Below are 15591 nucleotides of genomic sequence, written 5' to 3' on the forward strand. Positions count from 1 at the left end.
CTGACGTACCCTGGTAAACAGGGTACTTTGGTACACAGAGTACTTGTGCTCCTGGAGTTCAGCATAAATATCTCTAGAACTTAATTTAGTGGAGTTGAAGGGTGGGGGGAGTAGTCGCCTGGAAAAAAGCTGAATGGAGAGGGAAATCACGTCCAATATACTTCTCAACAGGTGATGATTTTCTATAACACTTATCCCTACTGACAGGAACCTACATTGTACAAAGTGGGGTTGGAGGGGAAATGAGGGGATGCTGTCAGGTTTGGTTGGTGTAGCTTTCCTACAGTCCTGCTCCCTGTGAAAGCCCATACTCGTCATAGCAAAAGTGTACGTCACTCATGGAATAGTTTTGAATACTACCGTATTAGATACATATTCCGTGCTTCTTGGGAACTCACTAGTTTTGACTTTCTTTTTTTTTTTTTGTTTTTGCTTACCAAACCTACTGCTGATTTAATTAATCCAGAAGTTCTCTTTGAAATTTTGAAAAGATCCTTAATTTTTAAAAGCTTAAAAAGAGATGATTGTGAAAATCACTAGTTGGTCTGATGTCCTTTTTTTACTGTTCTTTTAAAGCAACATGTCATGTAATATTTACATATTATACGGACTCTGAGTCCGTCAGACAAACTATGCATTTTTTTGTAATTCTGTATTTCAAGAGTACACCACAGGGAGATTTCATACTTGGATGTTTACATTGGAAAGGCGGACAAAAGGAAGATTCCAATTTAAAAAAAAAAAAAAGAAATGGGACAAAGACGAAATATATATTTAATCACAAAAAAAGGAAAGATTCCAATTGCATGTTACACATAAAATTATTCTACATAGCTATGTGTATCATATTCTAAATAAATCTTTGGATACATGTTTGCTGTTCCTGGGAGGAAACATTTATTTTGAAACTGGTTTAGGAGCTACACATGATTGCCAGGTCATGTTTAATGACTGTTCCATATCCACCTATTGTTTTTCTCGACAAAACTCTCTTTTACTCGTTATGTTGCCATCCAGGCAACGTTTCTGAAGAAATGAAATTAAAAGGCATGTTATATTGAAACAAAAATCACCTCTCCAAATACAGCACAGAGAGTATAATAAAAATATATATATATGACTTTGGTGCTGTACCATGCACTACCAATATTTTCCTTCAGGAATTGTGGGATTTCACTGCTTTTATCCTTTTCTTTTCTGGTTTTGTTCTCTGTGTTTGTGTGTTCTCTCCACTCTATAGATATAGAACAAAATCTCAAACTAAACTATCCAGGCCTATTACTGTCAAATTACCTCCCAGAGGAGGTGAAGGAAAGTACTTTTAGTGGGAAAAATACATGGTAATCTTAAGACACTGTAAAAGACTAAGAGATGCTTTGAGAAATATAATGTTTTACAGGGATTTAGATGAAAATTCGTCAGCTTTCCCTCTCGTCAACAATTCATTCATTCATTTTTTATGGATTGATATGCCAGATACTATGTAATTAAACCCTTTGTAATCTTTTTAGGATTAGAAGGTTATGTAGTAAATGTTCACGCTGGAAAGATCTGGATTGTGAGGAAATAAATGACTTCTGTTTTATTTTTGCTAACATAATTCAGGCTATTGGCCACGTTTAACTTTATAATCAAGGAAAGACTTCAAATATTGACTAACTTCACATGAGTATACACAACCGCCGGAAGACAAGAAAAACAAAAGGAAAAACTAGAACCACCGAAGGTCCAAGAAAAGAAAGATGGGCCAAAGGAGGAAAGGTAGGAAGCCTACACCAGAGCTGGGGCTGAGGGATGGGGGCAGTGGATGGCAAGGAGGTGGGTGGGGAAAGGGGAGGAGTGTGGACCACGTGACTCTAGGTCTAGGGGGCAGTCCGAGGGTTATAAAAGCTTGCTGGAGCCAAGGGAAAGCATCCTGACGTCCAGCATTGGCACAGGGGCAGAGGCTGGTGATCCACAGCAGCCGCGGGGTCCAGAAAAAGGCTGAAACGCCCAGAAGAGCAGAGATAAGGGCCAAGATGCCGCGCCTGTTCGTGTCCTACCTGCTGGGAGTCTGCCTGCTACTGAGCCAACTCCCCGCAGAGATCCAAGGCCAGAGGAACCAGAAGAAGAATGAGTTTATCAAGCTGTGCGGCTCCGAATTAGCCCTCTACTGGATCCGGCTCTGCGGCAACCTCAACTGGGACAGGATGGCTCTGAGCCCCAAGGAGCCCGGGCTGAGAACTGGAGCCCTTGCAGGTGAGGCCCCGCCCCTGGCCAGTCCGCGTTTCCCATTGGTGGCTGCCAGCGAGCCGCCGACCAATCCGAAGCGCGGCCCGCACTCTGGGCTCCAGACCTCACCGACCGCCAGCGCTCAGCCTGACTCAGGTGCCCGGGGCCTCAAAGTTTGGGCTTTTCCCTGGGAACCTGCATTTCTGGGGAGTGTCTCACGGGGATCTCCCCAGAGAGAGGGGCAGCAGCGGGAACAGCACAGGGTCTCCCTTGGTGCCCTTCACTTCCTGGCAGCCAGGGTTTCCGCGGGTAGAGAGGGCTCAGAAGGGGAGGGGGCGGGGGAGGCCACAGGGGGGGGGGCTGCCCAAAGCCCCGCAGGAGGCAGGGAGGGGCAGCCAGTGGCGGGGACCCGGAGTCCAGCTGTGTGGGCCAGATGGCGCGAATGCTGGTGGCGGGGCCAACTGGACAGGGCATCCTGACTGAGATGGCAGGGCTCACACAGTGGGTGTGAGCTCTTATCCAGCATGGCTGGGCGTCAGGGGGCCAAGAGGCAAGGGGCGTTTGCCCTTCAGACAAACACAGCTGCAAAGAACAGAAAGCCCGACTGATGCTTCAAGCATCTGGAAGCTGCAACGGATTATCTTTCAAAGCAAAATCTCAGAATTGAAGGCGGCTCAAATGCAGAATGTATTGAAAAAGAAGAAGCAAACACTTGGTTAGCTATAAGGCATTCCTAAAGGCAAGTTGGAAGCTAAGTGTAAGTTGCAATGAAAAGTTTCACAGAGGTAGAGGCCCCCTTCCGGGGAACACGTGGAACTTGCACAGTGGACATAAGGAGAGATGACAGAGGGTCCCGCGGGTACCAGCAAAACCTCGGTCATGCTGGAGTACTGTAAGCTGCCCAGTTATAATAAACCAAGTCGTTCAGCTATCGGGATACTGGCTGAGTCTTTTGATGTGTATTCTATTGAGGCAATGCTTTCCTTCTGTCTATGCAAAATTTTACAGTTTTCCCGATGTTCATCGACCTGTGTTTTCTCTCCCCCCACCCCACTTATTTAACTTAGATATCATGTCATTGACCGACGCCAAAGATACAGAAACCTTAAGTATGCTGCAATCCGCTCCTGCTTCGTCAGAAGAGAGGCAGCCATCGCTGCGAGAGCTACAAGGTGCATTACAGGGTGGAAATCTTAACTCTGAAGAATTTAAGGACAATATTCTTACTGGACAAAGTGGAGCAGAAGACAGCAGTCAGTCGGAATTAAAGAACATAGGCTCAGCTAAACATTACCTACAAAAGAGAAGCGCCGGTACTGTAATAGTCGATAGGTGTTGTAACTATGGCTGCTACAGGAAAGAGTTGGCTCGATACTGCTGAGATGCAGAGAATGTGTATTTCATCTGCTAAGCACCTGTGTGTCTCACCTGTGTTCACATTCACTAATGCCTCTGTCACCCCACTGATTATTGGAATATGAACAATCATCATTAGGGTTTGGGTTGTTAATTTTGCGTGTAAGGCATTATTCCTTGCATTATTGTAGTTACTGCTAATAAATACTTTTCTGCTAAAAAGCGTGTTTTTATTAATGGCATAATTGTGATTGCTGCTTTAATACTATTAACTTAAAATAACACAATCTTTATCACTTTACACACAGTAAGTCAACTTACAAATTGTTTTTAAATACCTAGTAAAACTCTCAACTCTCTTTCTTCCTTTAGTGAGAATGGATTAGTCTATTTGTGAAACTTGTACTTCATACGTTATGATCTGTCACCCACTTTTTCCTCTAGATCTACTATCCACATGTTCTTTCACTACTTAATATTAAACAAATTATTTGGAGAGCAAACAAAAAATTAAAAATAATTCACTTACACAATGCTTAACGCTGGCTATAAAAAAAGGACCAAAATGTTTTCATCGATATTAACTCATATCAGATACACAAAGGGTCACAAATCCTGGACTTTTCTAATAGATTTTAAAGATTTTTCTGAGGGAACGCTAGTGCACTGTTGGTGGGATTGCAGATTAGTGCGGCCACTATGGAAAACAGTATGGAGGTATCTCAGGAATCTGAAAATGGAACTACCCTATGATCCAGTAATTCCACTCCTAGGCATCTACCCGGAGAAATCCAAAACTCCAATTCAAAAATCAGTATGCACTCCTATGTTTATTGCAGCACTTTACACAATAGCCAAGATATGGAAACAATCGAAATGCCCATCGGTAGATGACTGGATTAAGAAGCTGTCGTACATTTATACAATGGAGTACTATGCAGCCATAAAGAAGAAAGAAATCTTATCATTTGCAACAACATGGATGGATCTAGAGAACATTATGTTAAGTGAAATAAGTCAGAAAGAGAAAGACAAGTACCATATGATCTCACTTATATGCGGAATCTAAAGAAAAGAATATGTGAATGAACTAATCAGAGACAGTTTTGAGGGCACAAAGAAAAAACCGAGAGTTGTTAGATGGTTGGGGGCGGGAGGGGGTTGGGGATAAGGGGAAAGGTGAAGGGATTAGGAAGCAGCTGGTAACCACAAGATGGCCTCAGGGTTTTCTGAAAATTAATTTGGGGAACTTATTCAATAATGTCGTAAAGATTTTGTTGGGTATCCGATGGACATGCGTCCTATTTGGGAGACCACTTCAGAGATAATGTGGATGCCTGATCATGGCATTGTACACCAGAAGCTAACTATTAATGAATGCCAACTATAATTTTATATAGATAATGTGATGGCTGGGTGTGAGGTCGGAGGGATAATGGATGGGGGGAAGGGGGTTCACAGTGTGAGGGATATAAATGATGAACATCTAAGTATTACCTTGTCTTGTACACCTAAAACTAATAAAAATAAATAAATAAATCAACAAATAAAAAAAAAAGATTTTTCTGTTGCATTGAGCTTTTAATTAAAAACAATTACATTGGACCCTAAATCAATTGAATTCAGTGGGGGCCACATGAACGCAGCTATTTTTCAAACCGGGGTTCTTCTCTTAATTCTATCATCGAAGACACTAAAAAGTAAACTACGTTTTTCTAAGCAGAAAATAAATACATACATAAAAAGAATAAACATCTCTGTGTCATATATTACAGAAAACCTGCTTTAGCAAAGAATGCTCTTTTTGTTCACTATTGTAGAATTTACAATCCATTTCGGGAACATAGTAACTGGATTAATATGAAAACTTGTTAGAGTAGTAAATTAACAAAAGTTCTCAGTTTAGTGTTTAGCAGTTCCTTCGATATTCCGTACACATAAAATCTTGGGCAGCATTTATAGAGAAATGCACTTAAATAACAAGTAAATCTCCATCTGAAGCCTATAAATAGAATTTGAAAAGATTAAGACAGCGACTGCCTTATTTAAAATCCTACACATGATTAACAATAATCAGGCCACTAAAGTTTTTGAAGTCCTCACCAAGACCAACTTGTAAAACTGCGCACTGACAACCTCAGAGGCCATTAGCCATCTCATAAAGCCAGGAAAGGTGCTGTCTGAAATGTCCAACCCAAAACAACAAGGGCGCTGACCAGGAAACTTGCAGCCCAGACAGAACAAAGGGGCTTCCCTGGACGCAGAAGACGTCTTCCCAGACCTTGCTCTGGTCACATCCCTCATCTGCTCCTCCACAAAAGCCCTGGAGGCGGGACCCCTGCTCCAGAATCAGCATTCATTACCTCTGACGACATGGCCATTTTGTAAGTGGGACACTGAGGTCTTTTATCACCACCGGTGACTCGGTGACTTTCATCTTCCAGTACATACCACTACGCCTGGCCTACGGTTTTCTCTATTTTAGATGGAAACGTGCCCCCAAATGTAACACAGCTGGTCCCTACCTGTGTGAGCTATGACCCCTACCTTTCTGATTCCTAAACAACCATGTCTAGGTATCACAGGTATACATTTGCAAGCAGTCTCTGCTGTGGCAAAAAATCCCTCACTTCTCCATTTTAACCAAATCAATAGAAATCCACATTCTGTCGCTGAGTTGGCAATTCAGCATCACACATTATTCTAATGGAGCTACCCATTAACCTGCGCTTGAAATCCAAAAGCACCAAAGCGTTAGGTTGCCGGACCCGCAGTTTTCAGTGACGCCCACCATAACACCTACTGCTCCAGCCTGCATGGTCCCCACAATTTAGGTGCCCGTCTCCCTCCTGGGGATCAGCAGAACTTTGCCAAGGGTGCTTGTTTCTCTGCTCAGGGCCCTATTTCCTCAGGTGACCACAGTCATGCCCTCGGAAGCTTTCATCTCTGCAGGGCACTGCCACTGAGCGCTGCACATCGCTGACCCGTTACTTCAGTAGGCCAGGCCTTCAGCCTTTTGGCAGCACGAGGAAACCCCAGGGACCCAAGCCACCCATAGAATCCCCTCACAGACCGCTTATATTAGGTGTGCTAACTTGTTCCTCTGGCTATTCGGATGACAGTAAGAAGTGTGGCCAGAGCGACACAAATTCATCATGACCACTGACAAAAGAAACTGGAAACCTATCTCCCACTGATACGCAGTGGTGTCGCTGAGTCTGAGGTTTAGACGACATTTCTGATTCACAACTTCTCAGTCCACAAGTGTCATGGGCTACAATAATGGACTGCGAACCTCAGGTTACTTTCTCCTTTGGAGGACATCCTCTGGGTACAGCAGCGCTCTGTGCATGTTTTCTGCTCTACCAGGACATGGGGACAGCAGACCCTGAGCTTGAGTGGGTCTGGGCGTTTCCCTTGGTGTTAGGAGAACAGAATGCAGGACGTGAGTACATGAAGTCAAGTCCTAGGGAAGACTGGCAATCTGGGCTTCTAGCTTGGTGAGGGTTTCAAAAAAATGTAAAAGACAGCTGTTCAATATATGTGAAATCAATAGATCAGAGATGCGATAATAATAGACACGGAAATGTAATAAGGGAGGTCTGTGAGAAGCTATCAGGACGTGAGGGTAGTGTGGTTGGGCTTTGAGGAATACAGGTGACTGTTTTTCCTTATCTTCCCACCATTCCTACAACCATTAATTTTCTGCTGATGAAGATCCGATTTATGTAGGAAAACCAACTCTATCCACCAAGGATATGGAACGAGAGAGAGAGAGAGAGAGCGAGGGAGAGAGAGAGAGAGGTAGAGACAGAGAGAAGCAGAGAGAGAGAGACAGACAAACACAAAGAGACACAGAGAGAACGGACAAAGAGAGAGACTACACACTAACAACCCAATATGGACTCTGAGACACTCAACTGTTACACATCCTCTCAAAATACTCCAGAGAAAACTTGGCCTGTGCAATGCTTTTCTCTTCACCTTCAAGGAACTAAGAATTTTGAAATGAGTCCAACTAATGCTACGCATTTCAGACTAGCAATAATAAAAAACACCTGGCGTTGTATACACGTGTGCCTCTCGATAGTTACTGGCTGAATTCAAGAGCCAAGAGACACACACGGTACGGGACTGACCTTCCATCCAGCTCCCTTGTCTGACCCTGCACCTTAGGAAACAGCCTGGAAGTTGAATGAGGCAGGCAAAGGGGGTTCTGTTCAACTTCTGACTTTTATAAATTCTATTCAGCAATTCAAGCGGAGACATCAATTTCCCACTAGAACAGGAATGTTGTTGGAAAAAAAATTACTTTAAAATTAAAAATTAAAAAGAAATTAAAATTAAAAAATTACTTTTAAATTGTACATTAATGGTATTGACTTTATAGGCCAGGTCCTGTGATTCAGAATTGGATATGGAGGATTTCATTAAAGAGTATTCATGCTGATTGGAGAAAAGTACTCCAGTGAGCTGCTGTGGTAATGCCAGTGAGCTTAGAGCAGGGTGTCAAGGCCAAATCAAACAAACTCACAGACAGCAGGGTGGTTACCAGCTTGGAAGCAGTGTCGGGGGAGGATGACAGGGGTCCAGGGAATCAAATATATAGCAACAGAGGGAGACTAGACTTGGGTGGTGAGTACACAGTGCAATATACAAATAAAGCATTATACAATGGTACACTTGAAACTCACATAATGGCATTAACCAATATGCCCCCAACAGATTTCACTTTGGCTCGAACCTTTAGACAAGTTACAAAATACATCTCCCTTTCCATAGTACACATTTTTCACCACATTTAGTAGCATGCCCTGATATTAAAGACATGATGAGCTCTTTACAATACATTTAAAGTACTGCATAACCCACTTATGGTCAAACCAAGTATATTTAAAAGTTTCACGTTTTCATTTCTTCAGGATTGCGGTAAGTCACATATTCAATGGAATTATTCCAAAAATGTTTTACCAGATTCTTCGGGCAGTGGCTACGTGATAGTTTTCCAACTATTTGGCACAAGTAGTCAACTTGAAACTTTTAAAGATACTGATGCCTGCTTTGCATACCAGAATACAGAGGTTGAATTGTTTGGGCAGAGAACGCAGGCAGGAGGCGCTCTTAAAGCTCCCCAGGTGATTCTAATGTGCTGCGGCATTGGGAAAACTTTGCACTGGGCTCAGGGCCCAGGGTGGGCGTGGGAGCTATGGTACACTGTGGAATCGGAGGGATCAATCATTCCACATGGAGAAAGATTCTACAGAAGGATAAGAAGTATCCTGGGGCACTCGTACAGAATTGCCCAAGAGTTTAAGAGTTTCAAAAAATGTGCAGAGGGAGCCATTTAATGGCCAGGGCACCCAGTGCACAGATAACTACCTGAACTTTGGCCCACTGAGCTGACGGTGGGGTCCAGTCGTGGTCAAGGACATCCTGACTAAGGGACACACGGCAGCAACATACATGGCGGTGAGCTCACCTGGGAAGGACATGAATTCCCATTTCTGTTCCGCCAGTTGTTCCCAAGGGAGTCCCGAGGTGCCAAGGGGTCGGCTCCGAGGACAGGGAAGGCTACCTGCTCCTTTGAGTTCAGCTTTGGCTCCGTCCTGCAGCAGACAGTCCTCGGGAGCCATGTTGAGCTCGCGGCGTGCTGCTTTCATGACCCAAGTCATAACGGGCAGCTCCGCCTGGCGGGTCGCAGGCTCCAGGACAGCCTCTATTTCCAGGAGAGGCTAAGAACGTGGCCAGCAAGTGCTGTTCTAAGGGCATAGAATGCAAGGCCTCACAGGGCAGTTTCTTGCCTCACAAGTCCATGGGGCAACTTATGGCCATTTGAGGTGGCGCATAGGCATGAAAAGAGGTGACTGCAGCCTCTCCAGTGAAGGTATCTCAGAGGGCACAGACGGAAGTGCCTGTATTTCTAAATGGACAGATTCTAGAGCCTTTTGTGAAGGGGGCCCATTCCAGGTGGGCTGATGTATAAGTCACAACATCCGTGAGAATCTGTAATATTGTAAATACGGACTGTTGGGCCTCCACGACCCAACAAGTCTTAAAGTTGCTGGACGTGTATCAATATTGTGGGGCCCAAGAAGGTCAATAGAGGTTTCTTGAGAGGCAGGGATGGAGCAGCCGTCAGTTTACCACATAATTTTCAGGAATTTTAGAAAGGTGGTGGGGTCTTGCCCTATGTGAGCGGCAAGGGCCCACCCATCCCTTTCGTGAGTTCCTTTGCATGTTCTCAGTGAGTGGGTCAAACAAATCTCCTCCGACGAGGACGCCATCAATGTGACGTCAGCTGTGCTCCTAGAGGAAGATAAATACAGTTAAGATCTTGCCTGTAGAGACTGTTGTTGATGGCAGGCTGCTGAGTACCCCACGCGGAGTGTGTATTGTGTCCCAGCAGAGGCGAAGGCAAGATGCAGCTGGGAGGCTCTGGGAATAGGCACTGAACGGAACGCAGCACCAAATCTATGCTATCACATGACTTACCAGTTGCTGAATGGGTGGAATAAGTAATTACAAACCTATTGAGTACTGGCCATTGGGGCACATGTTCGGTTTTGTCTTTAAAAAGGATTCTTTGGAGCTTTCTATTGTTTTTTCAGAACATGAAATGCGTATGTGTGCATGGCTTTAAAGAGGTTTGTTCGTTTGCTTGTTTGTTTTAAGAACACAGCATGTCTTCTAGTTGTGCCTGTAAAGGCGGGGAAGCCTGCATTTGCCTGTTAACCTTAGCCATAGAGTAGCGCAGCCCTGGCACGTGTGCCACACACAGCTGCACATGTTACTTGACTACTCTCAACTTGCCTCCTGGCTCTGAAAACCGGGAGAATGGCCACTTCACTGGACAGCTGTGAGCACTCTGAGACCCTCTAGGCAAAGTCAAAAAATGGCCCTCCGTAAATTTACATTTTAAAGGAGCAATTACTTCGGAGAAGAGCTTTGCAAATGGATTATTTTCTGCAAGGACAGTCAACCCACGAAAACACCTCAAACCTCAGTTTTGAAAACCCTCTCCCAAACTGCTCGGCCTGATGAAAACCTGTGGAAAAGCACTACTTCTGGCCCTCCAATAGCCAGGGGCAGGTTGTTTGTTTGTTGAAGAATTACATAATGTTTAGCATTTGACCAATGCTCTGTGGGCCTTGTTGCAATTAGCAGCAATCTAGAAATTAGAATTATTGCCTTCCGGAGCTATATTTCTACCTAAGTGATTGTTGAGCTATTATTTTAATTCAAAGGGTACTAACTTCCTGCAATTCTCTAATTAACCTGGTGGAACTGAAGTCATCTGAGTACATTATGAACATGAGTAAATAATTTATTGGGGGAAAAAATGAACCTATTTGCACTTAAAATTTACTGTCCATCTAGAAGACCTGTTTAATGAGCATATTATCTGAGACTATGTGGAATAATTTTCAAAGTTAAATTAGAAGGTGTTAAAAATGACCCCCCTGTGTTATTGGCTTCTTGCTAGGGCCAAACTTCACATTCTCAGTCGTTGAAGACCTACAACTTGCTCTTATCATTAAGGGACTAGCCCCCCTTGACTAGAGAACCTCCAGCTTAGTTCCTGCACAAAAGTGTCCTTTCTCCACAACCTACCTGATGACAATATTGTCAAATGTTGGCAAAGTTTGAGACACCATTTGGAGACCCATCTTTAAAGTTTTCTTGTACAACTGTATCTGGACACTGCCCTCAAGCCAACAGCCAGAGTCTGAAAGTACTTCTCTTCCTTCCTTGCCTTTGCCCTTCAACACGACTCAATCTGATTATACTAATTTGTTACGTAACTTTATTTAGACCACAACATGTCTTTCCTAGTAATTCCATGATTCCAGCACTACTGTGGTTTCTTCAGTCAGCCATTACCTGGGAGAATGTCTGCGTGACCCTCCCTAGAGGTCCTGCACCTTTAGCCACGTCCACTCTCTGTTCATGCCCATCTTACTTTTCCTCACTTGATCCTCTTTCATTCTATCTTGCTCCTAACCCGCTCTGACCTACCCTGGTAAACAGGGTACTTTGGTACACAGAGTACTTGTGCTCCTGCAGTTCAGCGTAAATATCTCTAGAACTTAATTTAGTGGAGTTGAGGGGTGGGGGGAGTAGTCGCCTGGAAAAAAGCTGAATGGAGAGGGAAATCACGTCAAACATAGTTCTCAACAGGTGATGATTTTCTATAACACTCATCCCTACTGGCAGGAGCCTACATTGTACAAAGTGGGGTGGGAGTGGAAATGAGGGGATGCTGTCAGGTTTGGTTGGTGTAGCTTTCCTACAGTCCTGCTCGCTGTGAAAGCACATACTCGTCATAGCAAAAGTGTATGTTACTCATGGAATAGTTTTGCATACTACCATCCTTAGATACATATTCCCTGCTTCTTGTTAACTCACTAGTTTTGACTTTCGTTTTTTTTTTTTTTTTTTTTTTTTTCCTTACCGTACATACTGCTTATTTAATTACTCCAGATTTCTCTTTGAAATTTTGGAAAGATCCTTAATTTTTAAAACTTTAAACAGAGATGATTGTCAAAATTACTAGTTGGTCTGATATCCTTTTTTTACTGTTCGTTTAAAGCAACATGTCATGTAATATTTACATATTATACGGACTCTGAGTCCATCAGAAAAACTACGCATTTCTTTGTAATTCTGTATTTCAAGAGTACACCACAGGGAGATTTCATACTTGGATGTTTACGTTGGAAAGGTGGACAAGAGGAAGATTCCAATTAAAAAAAAATGGGACAAAGACGAAATATATATTTAATCACAAAAAAAGGAAAGATTCCAATTGCATGTTACACATAAAATTATTCTACAGACCGATGTGTATCATATTGTAAACAAACCTTTGTATACATGTTTGCTGTTCCTGGGAGGAAACATTTATTTTGAAACTGGTTTAGGAACTACACATGATTGCCAGGTCATGTTTAATGACTGTTCCATATCCACCTATTGTTTTTCTCGACAAAACTCTCTTTTACTCGTTATGTTGCCATCCAGGCAACGTTTCTGAAGAAATGAAATTAAAAGGCATGTTATATTGAAACAAAAATCACCTCACCAAATACAGCAAAGAGAGTATAATAAAAAAATATATATATATGATTTTGGTGCTGTACCGTGCGCTACCAATATTTTCCTTCAGGAATTGTGGGATTTCACTGCTTTTATCCTTTTCTTTTCTGGTTTTGTTCTCTGTGTTTGTGTGTTCTCTCCACTCTATAGATATAGAACAAAATCTCAAACTAAACTATCCAAGCAGCCTATTACTGTCAAACTACCTCCAGGGGAGGTGAAGGAAAGTACTTTTTAGTGGGAAAAGTACATGGTAATCTTAAGATAATGTAAAAGACTAAGAGATGCATTGAGAAATATAATGTATTTACAGATATTTAGATGAAAATTCGTCAGCTTTCTCTCTCGTCAACAATTCATTCATTCATTCATTCAATTTTTATGGATTGATATGGCAGATACTATGTAATTAAACCCTTTGTAATCTTTTTAGGATTAGAAGGTTATGTAGTAAATGTTCACGCTGGAAAGATCTGGATTGTGAGGAGATAAATGACTTCTGTTTTATGTTTGTTAACATAATTCAGGCTATTGGCCACGTTTAACTTTATAATCAAGGAAAGAGTTCAAATATTGACTAACTTTACATGAGTATACACAACCGCCAGAAGACAAGAAAAACAAAAGGAAAAACTAGAACCACAGAAGGTCCAAGAAAAGAAAGATGGGCAAAAGGAGGAAAGGTAGGAAGCCTACACCAGAGCTGGGGGTGAGGGATGGGGGCAGTGGATGGCAAGGAGGTGGGTGGGGAAAGGGGAGGAGTGTGGACCACGTGACTCTAGGTCTAGGGGGCAGTCCGAGGGTTATAAAAGCTTGCTGGAGCCAAGGGAAAGCATCCTGACGTCCAGCATTGGCACAGGGGCAGAGGCTGGTGATCCACAGCAGCCGCGGGGTCCAGAAAAAGGCTGAAACGCCCAGAAGAGCAGAGATAAGGGCCAAGATGCCGCGCCTGTTCGTGTCCTACCTGCTGGGAGTCTGCCTGCTACTGAGCCAACTCCCCGCGGAGATCCAAGGCCAGAGGAACCAGAAGAAGAATGAGTTTATCAAGCTGTGCGGCTCCGAATTAGCCCTCTACTGGATCCGGCTCTGCGGCAACCTCAACTGGGACAGGATGGCTCTGAGCCCCAAGGAGCCCGGGCTGAGAACTGGAGCCCTTGCAGGTGAGGCCCCGCCCCTGGCCAGTCCGCGTTTCCCATTGGTGGCTGCCAGCGAGCCGCCGACCAATCCGAAGCGCGGCCCGCACTCCGGGCTCCAGACCTCACCGACCGCCAGCGCTCAGCCTGACTCAGGTGCCCGGGGCCTCAAAGTTTGGGCTTTTCCCTCGGAACCTGCTTTTCTGGGGAGTGTCTCACGGGGATCTCCCCAGAGAGAGGGGCAGCAGCGGGAACAGCACAGGGTCTCCCTTGGTGCCCTTCACTTCCTGGCAGCCAGGGTGACCGCGGGTAGCGAGTGGTCACAAGGGGAGGGGGCCGGGGAGGCCACGGGGGGGGGGGGGGCTGCCCAAAGCCCCGCAGGAGGCAGGGAGGGGCAGCCAGCGGCGGGGACCCGGAGTCCAGCTGTGGGGGCCGGACGGCGCGAATGCTGGTGGCGGGGCCAACTGGACAGGGCATCCTGACTGAGATGGCAGGGCTCACACAGTGGGTGTGAGCTCTTATCCAGCATGGCTGGGCATCAGGGGGCCAAGAGGCAGGGGCGTTTGCCCTTCAGACAAACACAGCTGCAAAGAACAGAAAGCCCGACTGATGCTTCAAGCATCTGGAAGCTGCAACGGATTATCTTTCAAAGCAAAATCTCAGAATTGAACGCGGCTCAAATCCAGAATGTATTGAAAAAGAAGCAGCAAACACTTGGTTAGCTATAAGGCATTCATAAAGGTAAGTTGGAAGCTAAGTGTAAGTTGCAATGAAAAGTTTCACAGAGGTAGAGGCCCCCTTCCGGGGAACACGTGGAACTTGCACAGTGGACAGAAGGAGAGATGACAGAGGGTCCCGCGGGAATAAGCAAAACCTGGGTCACGCTGGAGTACTGTAAGCTGCCCAGTTATAATAAACCAAGTCGTTCAGCTATCGGGATACTGGCTGAGTCTTTTGATGTGTATGCTATTGAGGCAATGCTTTCCTTCTGTCTATGCAAAATTTTACCGTTTTCCTGATGTTCATCGACCTGTGTTTTCTCTCCCCCCACCCCACTTATTTAACTTAGATATCATGTCATTGACCGACGCCAAAGATACAGAAACCTTAAGTATGCTGCAATCTGCTCCTGCTTCTTCAGAAGAGAGGCAGCCATCGCTGCGAGAGCTACAAGCTGCATTACAGGATGGAAATCTTAACTCTGAAGAATTTAAGGACAATATTCTTACTGGACAAAGTGGAGCCGAAGACAGCAGTCAGTCGGAATTAAAGAACATAGGCTCAGCTAAACATTACCTACAAAAGAGAAGCGCCGGTACTGTAATAGTCGATAGGTGTTGTAACTATGGCTGCTACAGGAAAGAGTTGGCTCGATACTGCTGAGATGGAGAGAATGTGTATTTCGTCTGCTAAGCACCTGTGTGTCTCACCTGTGTTCACATTCACTGATGCCTCTGTCACCCCACTGATTATTGGAATACGAACAATCATCATTAGGGTTTGGGTTTTTAATTTTGCGTGTAAGGAATTATTCCTTGCATTATTGTAGTTACTGCTAATAAATACTTTTCTGCTAAAAAGCGTGTTTTTATTAATGGCATAATTGTTATTGCTGTTTTAATACTATTAACTTAAAATAACACAACCTTTATCACTTTACACACAGTAAGTCAACTTACAAATTGTTTTTAAATAGATAGTAAAACTCTCAACTCTATTTCTTGCTTTAGTGAGAATGGATTAGTCCACTTTTAAAACTTGTACTTGATACGTTATGATCTGTCACCCACTTTTT

The 15591-nt window shown here is 44.0% G+C and overlaps 2 protein-coding genes across 2 annotated transcripts; both read left to right on the top strand.

Moving 5' to 3' along the window:
* Positions 1-2018: 2018 nt before the first annotated feature.
* Positions 2019-3592, top strand: LOC308505222 (prorelaxin-like; the record flags this gene model as incomplete). The annotated part of the gene is made up of 2 exons (XM_081067047.1): positions 2019-2238; positions 3279-3592. 2 exons carry the CDS (start codon positions 2019-2021, stop codon positions 3590-3592), a joined length of 534 nt encoding a protein of 177 aa, XP_080923173.1.
* Positions 3593-13603: 10011 nt separating this feature from the next.
* On the top strand, positions 13604-15371 carry LOC308504770 (prorelaxin-like; the record flags this gene model as incomplete). The annotated part of the gene is made up of 2 exons (XM_081066017.1): positions 13604-13823; positions 14866-15371. The coding sequence occupies 2 exons, from the start codon at positions 13604-13606 to the stop codon at positions 15177-15179; spliced, it is 534 nt and encodes a 177-aa protein (XP_080922143.1). The 3' UTR covers positions 15180-15371.
* Between the last annotated feature and the right edge of the window lie 220 nt (positions 15372-15591).

This window comes from Rhinolophus hipposideros (assembly GCF_964194185.1).
Source record: "Rhinolophus hipposideros genome assembly, chromosome: 11".
Classification (NCBI taxonomy): domain Eukaryota; kingdom Metazoa; phylum Chordata; class Mammalia; order Chiroptera; family Rhinolophidae; genus Rhinolophus; species Rhinolophus hipposideros.